Genomic DNA, 15,151 nt, shown 5'->3' with positions numbered 1-15,151 from the left:
TGGCAACACAGATGTTCTTTGGCTGAGAAATATGACCGTTTAATGCAAAAGGAATGCGTGTTTATGGATCAGCTGTAGCTCAGGAGGAAGAGTAGTTGTCTACCAACCGGTGATTGTGACATGTGGTGTAAAAGAGCTTTGAGTTGTCGGCATGTGACTAGAGAAACGCTATATGTACAGTCCATTTACTTTTGCAGTTTGTGTTCTTTTGGTGTAAAGTACTGTTTTAGAGCGTTTTCAAACTGAGAGTTCTCTGCTACACTGCACATAAAATTCCTTCATTAAAAACTGAAACATCCCTGTAAGTCTAACCAAACATGAAAATGCGTAGGGGAATAAAAAATGACAACAATAAATGCAACTGCATAAGTACAGACAGGTCATAGTGTTTGAAATTTTACACAGCATGCAGTTATCTGAATGGGACTCTATGCTGACTTTTGCAGATGTGAGCAGATAGTGTGTGGCCCCTCGCAGATTTACAGGCATGGAAAACCTGAACTTTATAGTTGGTGTACCTTGTTAGCTAAATGTTTCTCATATATGTTGCAGTACTGTTTATATGTTGCGGTACGTTTTTGCTTATCAGAGCCCTCTTATTCTGTTTTTCTCTCTACTCCACTAAAAATGTCAAACAAACCGGCGCATTAGATTTTTTTTTAAATAACTTACAAAGAATAGTTTTAGAAAGGAAACTGTAGCAATGGGAGGGAAAAAAAGAAAGCTAGTCAAGCTGCAAAGTCAAGCTCAGGTTTGACTTTGCAGTTTCTTTAAGTTTCATCACACAGATTGATTCTGGTAGAGATTTAACCAGGCACTTTCCTCAGATTGTTTGCTCTCAGGCTTCTCTGTAGCCATTGGAGATCAAGAATATTTTCCATGTGATCGTCGGTTTTATTTGTGGCTCAGGAACACTACCTTTCAGAGGATGTATTTTAACTGTGGGATGAGATATCAGTGACACTTTTGGCAACACTGTCTTGCTGAGTTTGGATCCATGAGTTGGCCTTTTTGGATTGACTTTATTTAAAAGTTTTACCTTGACACTTGTAAAATATCCATGCCGTATAAACCCATTTTAAAAACAGCACCTCTGACACTGCCAGTGTTACTGTAACCATAACCCTGTTCTTTGGTCAGGGACCAAAATGGGTCATGAGCCTACTTCTGATTAGAATAAAAGTGTGCATCCATGACTTCAGGTCCTTGGCTGCTAATTAATTTTTACTTTGAGTAACTGTTGCTTTATCTTTCTGTTTACTGCTCTTAGTTGTGGAGAAGAATTAACATCCCAACCCCAACCATGCTGCACGTTTTAGCTTCATGGACAGGTATGAGAGCAGGCTCCTTTTTCCTGTCATCAAATCTCTAACAGCTCCAGACCAACTCTCTTCACTTGCCGTTTCACTTGTACCGCAACCTTCCTAACTCTAGTTTCCCTTTCACCTTAATCCTGCTTTTAATCTGTCATTGATCTACATTATAACGTGGACTGGATCCTTCCACAAGCGTTTACAGGCAGAGCACTTCTCCTCTGCAATCCAGACATACGGAGCTATTAGTGGGGGTGGACATTTAACAGATGTGAAGGAAGGATGGGGATGATCATGTGATGTTAAACCCTGTGAAACTGCAGCATTAGGAGTATTAGTGAAGGTCCTGTAACCTCTGTGTAGAATAACAAAGTCAGCTTAGAGGCCAACATCGCTGAACAGGGTTTCTAGTGGGCCTTTATAACAAGGACAGATTTCTGATGTTTGAGGAAATTTAACAAGTCATTTTCAGACAAAGAGACAATCAGACTGTATTTGTAAGAGAGTAGCATTACTCTCATAACCTCTGATATCAAGAGCGAATTTCAAAGTGAAGACACAAGAAATGATGACAGGCAGGAAAATAAACCATGCAGCCTTTAATTCAAGAAAAGTCGCAATGTTGGTTAGTAATCTAATGTCTCACACCAGAATATAATAGTTTTGGTCCACAGCGCTAAAAAGACTCAATAAAGGCTCAGAAATTGTAAAAATGACAACTCCTGTGCTACAAATTCATTTTAAGCCTTATCTGCCCTCCCAGATTCTAATAAGCTAATATATTGCATAATAAGAAAGAAAACCCATCTCAAAGTTTCACATTTCTAACAGTTTTAATTTGAAACCAGTAGCAGAAACAGGTTTAGCTCTTCTTCATCAATTCTGTTCAAAATGTGGTTTGTGTTGCTGAAATGAGCAAAGCCTTCCCTTCTTGTTTTATGACACCATATGCTACTCTAAAACCTGTGCATGTTGTTCAGTGATAATGGAGCCTTTACAGCTGTAAAAATGAACCATGTCCACTAATGCATCACCATTCTGTATCATAGATGCTGACTTTTAACAAACTAGATGGTCCTTCATATCTTTTTCCTAGAATTCACAGCATCCCTGATTTCTGGTAGTAAATTCCCATTTTTACTAGTAAACCTACAGGATTAATCAGTAATCAGTAAACAGACAGCAAAGTTCTTGTTAAAATATATTTTAGTGCTGACAAAGTTATTGCATTAATGCAATCTTAAGTCAATACTGTTTAAAAAAAAAAAAAAAAAAAAAGAATAGTAGTAGTAATGTGGCATGGATGAGACCTAAACCTTTAATCTTGGACAGTACTCTTGTACTTAAGATCTTCAAAAACCTAATATATATAACATATAAAAGTTTTAAACTCAATGCCTACAGTTCTGTTCCAGGTACTCAATGGTCTTAAGCATTGTAATTTGCAAAAACTGCAGCTCCCAATAACAGACCAGGCAATTTAATGGCTACGTTATTCTCAAGATCTGGAGTAACTGCAGTGCTGGACAAAGTGACATGCTCACAATCCGATTTTTTTTTTTTTTAACCTCTGCCAAGGCGGAGGTTATGTATTTGGTCTATCTGTCTGTTTGCAACATAACTTAAACTTAAACATAACTTTTAAAAATTTCAGGAAATCTCAGAAATTTAATAAAGAACAAGTGATTACATCTTGGGGTGATCTGGACCACCACCTGGATCCAGGAGTTTTTTTTAAAAAGACTCTTTACCATGGGGAGACAGGAATAACTTTGCCATTAAAGTCACTAACTTAAAAATAATGTCCACAATCATCGACAAAAAAATAAAAATAAAAATGAAAAAAAAAACAAGTATAATGGCTTGGCAAAGGTCTGTGCTCTCTGAGTACTTCTAGTTCAATTTTTATTCTGTGCACAAATTAGAAAATGGATAACAGTTTATTATTCGATTTTTAAAATTTAGGTTTAGGAAATGAAAATAAGAAAAATAAGTGGGGATATTTTGTTTATTTATTTGTTTGTTTTGTTTGTCTTTTTACTCATCTTTTGTTCCGGGTGAGGGGCGAAACTACCTGTAAGTACACGAATCAGTTTATTTTGAATTTTATCATTTAGGTACTAAAAATAGGAAAAATAAGCATTTTTTTTGTTTGTTTGTTTGTTTGGTTTTTTTTGTTTTTGGTAGCTTCGCAAGGGGCAAAAAAAAAAAAAAAAAAACTGCCTAAAATTACACAGATTTGTATTCTGGGTTACTTGTTGTCCCTTTTTTGTTCTGAGCGCAAAATCAAAAAACATATTAATTTGTTGTTTGATTTTTCATTTTGGGTTTTGAAACAAAATTAAAAATAAAGTTATTTTTTATCTTTTGGGTGTTTTTATTTCACAAGGAAATAAACTCCCTAAATGTACAATGGAACTCTTAATACTTGCTATAGATTTGATTACATTTCACTTTTTTTTCAACGAAACTTGCATTGACCCACAGCAGCAGCAGCGGCGGCCATCACATCTTACTTCAGCCAGCACAACAAAACAAAATAAAAGTTTCCGACATGGAGTTCCTACCTGGACAGAGCAATCTCCGCTTTTTGTCGAGCGATGTCTGCTGCCTTCTGAGAGCCCTCCACAGCTCGGTCCACCTTCTCCCTGATCTTGCTGGCCCTGAGGGGGATCAGGTTTTTCCTCTTGCCACTGACCAGGATGTTCTGCTTGTACTTCCCTTCCTCCTTTGTGCCGTCAGGAAATGTGGTGCAGCCATAACCGTGCCGTTTGTTACTGAGCCATTCCCCCTCGTACTGCAGCCCGTCGGACCGCCGACTCACACCGAATCCAGTCCGCTTATCGTTCTTCCATTCCCCGCAGTAGGTCTCTGTCGTCGTGGCGTCCACATCATCGTCAGCGACAGCCAACTCTGCATCTGCATCTCCAAGGCTGGAAAGATGAAAGGTCACATTAAAACATTCAGTCATTTTCTCAGTCTTTGTTTTTGGGTCAAACAATCCTATATCCTGGTATGTGCTTTTTCAGTCACTGAGTTCCAAAGATGGTGCCCCACTAATTTTTCCCAAATTATAGTTTGGAACAAATGAAGATGAGGGTTTCCATCAGACTCCATTTTCTAGCACTCTGCCCATTGAACGCAAGCACACAACATCTGTGACCATTAAATTCTTAAAACCTTCCCTCTCTGAGGTCTTCTGGTGTTGTCTGATGCATACTTTACACATTTCATTGCGTTGATTTATTTTAGTGAACATCCTGTTGATCTGGCTCTTTTTGTCCCTGTTTGCAAAGCACCTTCTGACTTTGGTGGCAGAGGTGCTATATATGCAAACGTTGTTATTGACACTGTTCCTTTTATTGTAGTGCCTTTCCTATTTTAACTTTTTCTGATTTTTAATTATCACTTGAATACAATGCCACCTTATCATCCGATTCTATTATAAATTGTACGGTTTTTGTTTCAGGTTGTTTTATTTGAATTGCTGATTTGATTTGATTTGATTTAGAAAACTTTTGTATGACTAAAATTTATTGTAATATTGTTATTAAAGCTCCACCCTGTGTAAATAGGATTGGTTCCTCCAGTCTTCTATGTAGAACATACAAGCTTTCCAACCTCTTGGATATTTCCCCCGTGATGTCTTAAAAGACAAAAATAACATCTTATGTATAATTTGCCAAATTTTTCAGCTTTTCGGAATTTTCCATAAGTTTAACTGTTTTCATTTTGCATACTCTAACAGGTTTATATTTACTTGTTATTTCTGAATTATGTTTATAATATGCACAATCCACTGATCTTATTTCCTGATAAAGTTGTTCCATGCATGTTTTAAGCAGTTGAAAAGAAAAAAAACACCTAGAAGGTTTTCTTATCAGCCTTGCCGATACTTAATCAGACCTGATAAGCTGCTGTCGGGCACTTCGCCAACAAACAAGTTAAGAGCGACCGACTCTTGTCTTCTAATTGGTGCCTTTGAAAATAAGACTCCTGGATCCAGCATGCTTTGAATCTGACAACTGATTCCCATTAAAGTCTAAAATGCTGATGTTCACAAAACAAATAAAATGGGGAAGATGTTTGTTAACAGGCAGCAGGCCAGTTAAGCTGTTAACATTTGATTGTTTGACCCAGACTCCGCTTAGGTTTGCATGCCAATCCATTAGAAAGTCAGTTAAGTGGAACAGGTGTTTGTTGTTTCCTGGAATCCGTGTCCTTCGGATGAAGGGCAGTTCGTACTTCGTACTCCGTCATCTCATTACCTCAGGGTATGCTAGTCTCTGCTGAACACGTGCCAGTGTCACATCACATGCATACTCCTAAAAAACTGGCTTTAAATTGGGGGGGGGGGGGGGGGGGGGATCTCACAATATCCCCCTAATAAAATGCAACCCTTTCATAGTGTATGTTGAGCAGGATCTCAGGATGTTCCTTGATTTGTTGGCCAGTGCAGAATAAACTCTCCAATGTGAAATAAAAACTTTGATCCACAACACAAAATTTGTCACTTGAACAAAAAAAAGCTCAAAAAATGTTAAAATGACTTATTAGTTCCCAAACCCTTGCACACCAAAGTTTTCCTTTCCAAAATGTAACATGCCTACGTCTTGCATAATATAGCAATGTCACAAACGTAATGTTGCACAACATGCTTAGTAACACCTGTGGAGGGATGGCAGATGGAGGTGTTACACCTCAGAATGTCCTGCTAGACAGCAAGTTCAGGTCCTTACCAGCCCAACATTGTCAAAGTACTCTGGTGTGGGTCAAAGTCAGCTAAACCATAAAAAATTGTCTAGGCTAAAATAATAACAAATACATAATCACAGGATGGCATCAAGTGAACACTGCTCCACACTACCTTTTACCCTAAGTTAAAGAAAAGGTCCATTTCTGCTCCTTTTTTGTAAAGTTCTTTGTCTTGAACACATTTACATGTAAGACTGGGAGGTGTTATCAAATTTCTGATTACCTTGTGGACCATCTGTTTACCAGTTTCTCCTGCAGTAAACTTGCATGTTGAATCTACTTAATTTATCACACAACACTCAAAACATGAACTGCACATTATTGTCTTTTAAAATTCTGTGTAACTTTCCAACCTTAAAACTTTGCTTTCCTCAAAGTCATTTGATGGCACAGAGACATTTATTATTTACATTTCTGAAACTGTCCCTGTCCAGCAGCATCCTGAGAAGTCTCACTTTTTAGGACATTGCATGACATTGCAGCTGACTTTTGCTTTACACACCGTCACACATATCAGCAACCAGATAAAAACACAACGGCCTGTTTTGAATGTGAACTGCGGCTAATTTATGAAATGCAAGACATGGTTGGAGGAAGAGATGAACAGAAAGAGAGGATTGGATAAGGCAAGAGGTAAGAAAAGAGGCAACATCAGACTGACTCTCACTGGCTGGAGAGAGCTCACAGTACATGTAAGAAGTACGATGGATGCCAAATTAGTCGTCATTAGGGGGGACGTGACAATGAGAAAATATGCCAAAGTTCCATAGTTGTAACAGTCCATTTCTGAGTAATAAATAATTCAGAAAATACACATTTTTGGACAGACCGTTAAACCATTTTGAAATTTAAAATTCATAAAAAAATCATATTTTAGGTTTTCTCTTTTTTAAAAAATGGATGAATATTCTAAAAGTTCTACGCATTACTACAACTGACCATTTCAGGAGTGTGGTATAATATTTGCAAAACTGTACCAAAAGAGGATGTCACTATAAAGGATGATTTAAATATGATTCAGAAAAAAATAGTTTAATAATTTTCATTTCTACATTAGCCGTATGCAGGAGCATGTGAAAATTTCCTGGCTGAGTTGTGATTGTTGTTTATTGATTGTGGTCTCATTTTATCGTCTTGGGTTTTTTATAAACATGATATGTCACAAGCAGTAAACTACATGTCTTCCCAGCCTCTGGTCATTTCTGAACAGCCACCCATCCACCAACTCGTCTTGTCATTACCTGATGGTAGAGTTGATATCAGATGCAGCAGAGGACACAGTGCTCATCCCAGCCTCACTCCTAAATGAGCTCTGCTTAGACCTCTGCGAGGCCAGAGAGCTCCTGGATTCCGACTTCCTCAGCTTGAGACCAGACAGGATGGACCTCCGAAACAGCCCGCCTTTCCTCTTCCCCTTCAGCAGCTCAGCCTCGCTGTGTGCCGTCAGCACGAACCCTCCACGTGATACCGCGGGGCTGCTGCCGCTGCTGCCCGTGCTGCACACTGAGACGCTGGTGGTGAGTGTGCCAGGAACTGCAGGAGGACCGGGAACCACTGCTCCTGTCCGGTCCAGCAAAGCCGTACCGTTGCTGTGCTCTGAACCGGAGCGAAGGGAGTTTATGGAGGTACGCAGAGGGGAGCGGATGACAGCCGCCATGCCATACGGGACACTCTGACGGACTCCGTAGCCATGACGCATTCCACCAACCCACTGACCCTGAAAGGTTCCTGGAGAGGGAAAAGAACAAATGTGGGTTAGGCCTAATTTACACAAAATACAAAAACCTCAGAGAAGTTACTGCTTGATGAACAAAAAGGAGATCAGTTTACACGCTTCACTGTCAAGTTAGTCCAGCAATGGTTGGACCAAAGAGGATATTAAGGAAAGAATAACCCAGATTTTTTCCTGCATTTAAGGCTATACCTCATAGGCGTGTGTGTGTTAGTGCTACAAAACACAACAATACATAAAGTGAGCCAGAAGAGTAATGCTAATTGATGCAGTTGCTATATTGCAGTAGAATAACCACAGAGAACAGAGGTTACTTTGAGTTTCGTTCTTCTCATAAGCATGCTCACATTTCAATGAACAATGTCCTACAGGTTGACATCGCTAACTTACCAGTGTTCCTTCACAGGTAGCAAACTGGTTCTTGTAAAGTCTTATTGTAAGAAACTTTAAGGCAAAGTGTGAAAAACTCATATCCAAATAACTTCACACTAATTGCTGGACTCTTGTGAGTTTCCACACATGCAGAAATGCTTCCAGTCATGGTGTGGTGAGGGTTTAGGGCAGTGTTTCTCAATCCAGGTCCTCAGGACCCACTGCCCTGCATGTCTTAAACATGTTCTTACTCCAACACACTGGATTCAAATTAATGAACATTCTCATCAAGTTCTTTGCAGCCCGTTAATGAGCCATTCATTTAATTCAGGCGTGTTAAAGTAGGGTTGGTCCGCATTGCCGACAGTAAATAAGAATCCTTTCCAGTGCAGGTTAGACTCCGCCAAGGCTGCCCCTTGTCACCGATTCATAACTTTTATGGACAGAATTTCTAGGCGCAGCCGAGGTGTTGAGGGGATCTGGTTTGGTGGCCTCAGGATTGGGTCTCTGCTCTTTGCGGATGATGTGGTTCTGTTGGCTTCGTCGGGCCGTGATCTTCAGGTCTCACTGGAGCGATTCGCAGCCGAGTGTTAAGCGGCTGGGATGAGAATCAGCAACTCCAAATCTGAGACCAGGGTCGCAGCCATAAAAGGGTGGAGTGCTCTCTCTGGGTCTGCAATAGGGTCCTGCCCGAAGTGGAGGAGTTCATGTATCTCGTTCTTGTTCACGAGTGAGGGAAGGATGGAGCAGGAGATTGACAGAGGCCAAAATTCCACAAACAGGAGGACTAGAGAAGCTATCGGCGCCTCCACACAAAAACAAATAGACACAATTCTGATTGGGGACTCTATAACAGCATGTGAGGATGGCAAAGACGGAAAATCTAACACTTTTTGATACATCAGTCAGGGAACTGACAGAGATCTTGCCAACCATTCTGTCTTCACATCCAGATGGTATGAAGATTATTGTCCACACAAGGTCTTTTGATATTCTGAGGAGGAAAACTGGCTCCGAGATCCTGAAGAAAGACTTTTCTCTGCTGTTGGAGAGACTGTGTCAGTTTGGAGCACACCATGTTTACATTTCAGGACCCATTCCTACCACGGGTAAAGGAATTGAACTTTTCAGAAGACTTCTTGGCTTGAACACATGGTTATCAAACGCATGTATCACCCATGGGATAAAGTTCATTGATAACTTCAATATCTTTTGGAACTGTAAGGAGTGATTCAGACCTGATGGTGTGCATCCAAATCTAACTGGATGCAGATTACTTGGTGCACACTTGTGTCATGCTGTTGGGACGGCAAACCCAAACATGAGTGTACAGATAAGAGCGAAGGACACAGCAGAGAGGAGATCAACTCCCAGCTCTCCCCCCTCACCAGACCCTCTTCTCCACATCACCCAAGGTCTTCAAAGGATGTCTCTATCCCGGTCTGAACCCCAACAACCACCATCTACCAAGAAATACAGGGCTCCCCCTCCTCCCCCTCTTCATCCTCGTCTTAGATCATCTGTCCTGGCAGAGCAGGGCACGGGAGGATGTGCAGGAGGTTCACAGAGCAGCAGCAGAATTCACAACAAAGATAACATGCCATGATGCATTCAGAGAATCTTGGGGATCCTGGAGGGGCTCAGAGTAGAATCGCTGCTTCTCTGCATCGAAAGTAGCCAGATGAGGTGGCTTGGGCGTCTGGTCAGGATGTCTCCTGGACGCCTCACTGGTGAGGTGATCCGGGCACGTCCCACCGGAAAGAGGCCCCAGGGAAGACGCAGGACACGCTGGACGGACTACATCTCTCAGCTGGCCTGGGAACGCCTCAGAATCCCTCCGGATGAGCTGGTGAATGTGGCTAGGGAGAGGGAAGTCTGGGTTTCCCTGTTTAGGCAGCTACCCCCGCGACCCAACTCCAGATAAGTGGCAGAAAATGGATGGATGAATAAAGTAGGGTTATTTCTAAAACATGCAGGGCAGGGGGTCCTGAGGGCCTGGATTGAGAAACACTGGTTTAGGGACAGCACCAGGCAAGAGGAAGGTGGAAGAATAAGTTTAATAATCCACATAAAAAAGGCACTGCTACAGCAGGTTACAGGAACACAAAACAAACCAAATGAATAGACAAAGAAACAGACCAGAAAAACCTACGAAGACAAGGAAAGAAAGGCAAAGTACTAATAATGACCTGACAGAGAGCAAAAGAAGCCAATGGGTATTTATACCCCGAGGAGGGGAACTAACTAAACAAGGAGTAGGTGGCGCAATTACAAAGTTAGACTAGGGGCCTCATTTATCAAGCTTGAGTAGGAACAAAACCGGCGTACTTTCCAGCCAATCCTTTCTTACTGCCACAGATAAGCGTGCAGCTTGACTCAATCACACTTGTGCCTACGTCTTCTACCAGGAATCTTGGTGTCATGGTAGACAACCAGCTGACCTTTATGGACCACATTGCCTCAGTTGCTCGATCTTGCCAATTTGCTCTCTACAACATCAGGAGGATCAGACCCTACTTGACTGAACACACGGCACAGCTCCTGGTCCAGGCTTTGGTCATTTCTACTGCAACTCATTACTGGCTGGCCTGCCTGCATGCTCTGTTAAACCTCTCCAGATGATCCAGAACGCAGCAGCATGTCTGGTCTTCAACCAGCCCAAAAGAGCTCATGTCACTCCGTTGCTAATTGCTCTTCACTGGCTTCCAGTTGCAGCACGCATTAAATTCAAAGCTCTGCTTCTTGCTTACAAAACAATAACCCAAACGGCTCCGGTCTACCTCCACTCCTCAATCCAGGGCTACACTCCCTCTCAACAGTTACGCTCTGCGAGCGAAAACGCCTAGTGCTCCCACTCTAGACTCTTCTCCTCTGTTGTCCCCCGGTGGTGGAACGATCTACCTAACTCCGTCCAATCTGCAGAGTCTTTATCCACTTTTAAATGCAAGCTAAAGACACAGTTGTTTAAGGAGCATTTCCGCACTTAGCTTAACTCTTCTACTCAACAGAATGAGTTAGAAAGATTTGTCCAGCTCTTTGGCTCAACCACGTACTGAATAAGCTGTGTGCACTTTTGCCCAAGAGGATGTTGTGTGATGAAATCGTACACTTATGCCTAAGTTGATATTGTTTGATGAATTTGTGATCTTGTATTTAAACAAAATTGCTTCTAAAAAACTATAATAAAAAAAATAAATAAATAAAAATTTATATGCACTGCCTCTACCATTACATGACAGCACCTGGTCCAACTGGACTCACAGCAGTCTGACTACCACTTAATTATGATGTCCCTTCTTGTTTGAATTCTTGCTTGTGTTGTTCTTACTCTCAAATGTAAGTCGCTTTGGATAAAAGCTACTGCTAAATGACTGTAGAATAGAATAGAATAGAATATTCATTGTCTAAAGAGTGCACACTCGAGGGGGGAAAAACAATAGGAATTTCAGGAAAAAAGGAAATGATATTAATGTAGGATGGTGAGTTGTGAGCAAGGAGGGCAGAGTTGAGGAAAGGGGCAGGGACTATAAAATGCACCCAGCGAGTTTCAGCGACTAATGGAGTGCATTTTTGGTGATCAGTCCTTTCAGTCGCTTTTGTTATATCTTGACGACATAGTTGTCTTTTCATCCACTTTTGACGACCATCTACAGCATTTGGAACTGGTTTTGACTCGCCTGCAGGAACATAATCTGAAGTTAAAGTTTAAAAAATGTAACTTTTTTCAGCATGAGGTTAAGTACTTAGGGCATATTGTGTCATCAGTTGGGGTGGCTACCGACCCAGATAAGATCAATGCAGTGTCACTATGGGGTAGGCCTACAATTGTAAAGGAGCTGCAGTCTTTTCTAGGTTTTGCATCTTACTACTGCCAGTTTGTGGAGGGGTTCTCAAAGATGGCAGCACCCTTACACCACCTTGTGGCAGACCTCATTGAGAGTAAACACAAACCTAGAGGCCATGCCAGGTGCTCTATTGGGGAAAAGTGGAATGATGAGTGCGAACAGGCATTTAAGGCTTTAAAAGAGCGACTAGTTAGTGCCCCAGTGTTAGGCTATGCTGACTTTGCCAAGCCTTTTGTCCTTGAAATTGATGCGAGTCATGCAGGACTAGGTGCAGTATTGTCTCAGGAACAAAAAGGCCAACGGCGACCCATTGCTTTTGCCAGTAGAGGCCTCAGATGCTCTGAACGAAACATGTCCAACTATAGCTCGCGAAAGTTAGAGCTGCTAGCCCTTAAATGGGCAGTGACAGACAAGTTCAGGGAATATTTGTTGGGAAACTAGTTTATTGTTTTTACTGACAATAACCCCTTGAGCTACCTGAAAACAGCTAAGCTTGGGGCAGTGCAACAACATTGGGTTTTGGAATTGTGTATTTAAGTGTATTTAACTTTGAAGTAAATATCGCCCTGGCAGTAGAAACGCAAATGCAGATGCTTTGTCTAGGCAGTCCACTTGTGCTTCAATTTCTTCATTGTCTTCTGGTGTTTAAGTACCAGAAACAATAAAAAAAAAAATGACATTTGATTCACAGACTCCACCTTGTAAGTATTACAGTGTTTCAACAGTTCAAGCCCTTCCAATGCGGAAAAGGGGAGATTTAAAAGCACTCCAGGAAGCTGACCCAGGGATTGGAACATATAAGACTTATTGTCAGCATGCAAAACGCCCCTCAAAACAAGAACTGGCACGGGCATCCAAAGAGCTTCGGAGCCTTATTAAACAACGGGACAGGATTTGTACGAGAGACTGGGTTTAGTATTATCATGTTAGACCACCAATAACAGGTGGCAAGGTCTTTCAGCTGCTGCTACCTGAGTGCCTGAAGAAAGAGGTGCTTAAAAGCCTTCATGATGACCATGGTCACCAAGGAGTTGAATGGACCACACACTTGGTGAGGGAAAGATGCTTTTGGCCCAACATGTGGCACGACATTGAGAAATATTGTTGGAACTGCCAACGTTGCATGGTGGCTAAAGCCAATCAACCTAAGATTAGAACTTTTCCTGGTACTGTAACGGCGTCTCAACCTCTTGTGGTTTTGGCTATTGATTTTACTGTTCTGGAAAAAGCTAACGATGGGCGCGAGAATGTCTTCAGTTCACACAGGCGTTTCCCACTTCAGATCAGAGAGCAAGTACTACGGCACGGTTACTGACTGAAAAATGTTGGTCAAGAGAAAAATGTAAATAGATCTGAGCTTAAAGTCCTCCCGACAACTGTTCTCTATCAGCAGAACTAAGTTAAACTCAAGAACAAGGCAGTGAATTAGATGTGAGGAAGAAAGTGAAATGGGCAGTGTTGTGGTTAGTGTGCATCTGTTTGACTCTAGGGATCCTTATCTGCATGCTGTATCCCATAACCTCACCCTAATGAGCTAACTGAAAACGACCGGAGGAGCCTCAGTTAAACTGTCTGGCAAACCCTGTAGATGGTGCATAGGGCTACAGTGGGGCATCATACAAACCCTTTTAATCTGCCACGGACAGCTTGTAGGGTGAGCGGAGATGAAAGCGGTTACAGTGGAGACCCAGTATCCAGCCAGCCGTTTTATGCAATGTTTAGACCATAGCTGTGAAAGTATGCAGTAATTCTGTATTGTCACTGGGACGGTAACTTCTCAAACTCGGGGTAGATGTAGGATGGTGAGTTGTGAGCAAGGAGGGCAGAGTTGAGGAAAGGGGGCAGGGTCTATAAAAGGGGGGCAGAGAATTCACTCAGGTCTTTCTCTCTGATGCACCACATCTGAGAGCAGCATGCAGCAGAGGCCTTTGTGTGATGAAAACATTCAAGACAAAACCCTGCATAGTGGCTTCAACAAAGCTGTCAGGACGCAAGTTATGCTTAAGCAGCAGCAGTATATGTCCTTTATGAATTGGCATGTTGCTATTTATTGGGTTCTTATAATAAATTGTTTTAAACAGTTTCAGTCACCTCCATCCACCTGCACAAGTGAGAGAAAGGAGTGAGTGCCTGTGCTCTGACCAGGTATATTTCCCTTTCCTTTAACATGTCTGGACAATTTAAGTTTTATTTTATGTTAATTGTTTTTTCCTTGCAGCTCTTTTATTAGGATCAGCATCAGGATGCTAACCACTGTTTTCCCCACTTCTCTGTATTTATTCAGTTGATCCCTTGTATGGATCACTTTTGGTTTTTGTTTTTGACATTGAACCGAAGGAAAGGGATAGTGGTCTCTATGTGTTTTGTTGTGTTTTAAGGATTATCATTTGGTTGTTTTAATTTCATGCATGCAAATATGGTTTGTAACCCTGCCCTGACAGCGCCTCACCAAACATAGGATTGTCTTATTTTGGTTCTTTTGTTTGGTCCATTTCTTTGGTCTAGAATTTGTCAGTACAGAAATACTTTTCACCCTTTTGTTTAACATATCTCTCCACCATCCAGACCATTACAGTTTTTTAAAGGATTTTATTTAGTTTATAAATAAATTGTTCTTTTAAATATAGTAGTCTCTTGTTCCAGTTTATTCTGGTGTTTTCCTGGAACAAAATGGCACTTGGTCATATTAATAAGAACCTCAATCACTAAAATATGTTCTGTCATTGTGAAACAAAACGTACATGTTTTAAAATACATTCAGCTAAATAAGGTGGACAGTCTGCTGCCAGCATGTAGCATTTAGTGTGAAAAGCAGCTTTGGTCCTTCATTCCAGTAGAGCGAGACACAGACTGAAGGCTGGAGTTCTAGAAGTGATGCAACACTACTGAAACCCACACAAAAGGGGGATTTCATTTTATTTATTTATTCTTACTGATGTTTTTTCTTTTTTCATTTTCATTTTTTTTATTTTTATTTCTTTATTTCCCGCAACTCCACCTGGTTAATAGTAGTGATTGTGTCCCTCTGCACCGCCCACCCAGCTGGAGCACCCAGCAACACCTTTACTTGAAAAGTTTACAAACTTTTTGTGTAAACACAGTGTCACAGCTCTTGTCAATCACGTTTTGTCTTT

The 15,151-nt window shown here is 41.3% G+C and overlaps 1 protein-coding gene across 1 annotated transcript in view; it reads right to left on the bottom strand.

The window, feature by feature from the left end:
* jph3b (junctophilin 3b) overlaps positions 1-15,151 on the bottom strand; it is an 82,021-nt gene that overhangs the window by 36,094 nt on the left and 30,776 nt on the right. Inside the window, exons 2-3 of the mRNA XM_041997131.1 lie at positions 7,310-7,796; positions 3,881-4,246 (exon numbers count right to left, since the gene is read on the bottom strand). Coding sequence (XP_041853065.1) covers positions 3,881-4,246; positions 7,310-7,796 — 853 coding nt within the window. The remainder of the gene's footprint in view (positions 1-3,880; positions 4,247-7,309; positions 7,797-15,151) is intronic.

This window comes from Melanotaenia boesemani, chromosome 10 (genome assembly GCF_017639745.1).
Source record: "Melanotaenia boesemani isolate fMelBoe1 chromosome 10, fMelBoe1.pri, whole genome shotgun sequence".
Classification (NCBI taxonomy): Eukaryota; Metazoa; Chordata; class Actinopteri; order Atheriniformes; family Melanotaeniidae; genus Melanotaenia; species Melanotaenia boesemani.
This window is presented reverse-complemented; position numbering and strand designations above follow the sequence as displayed.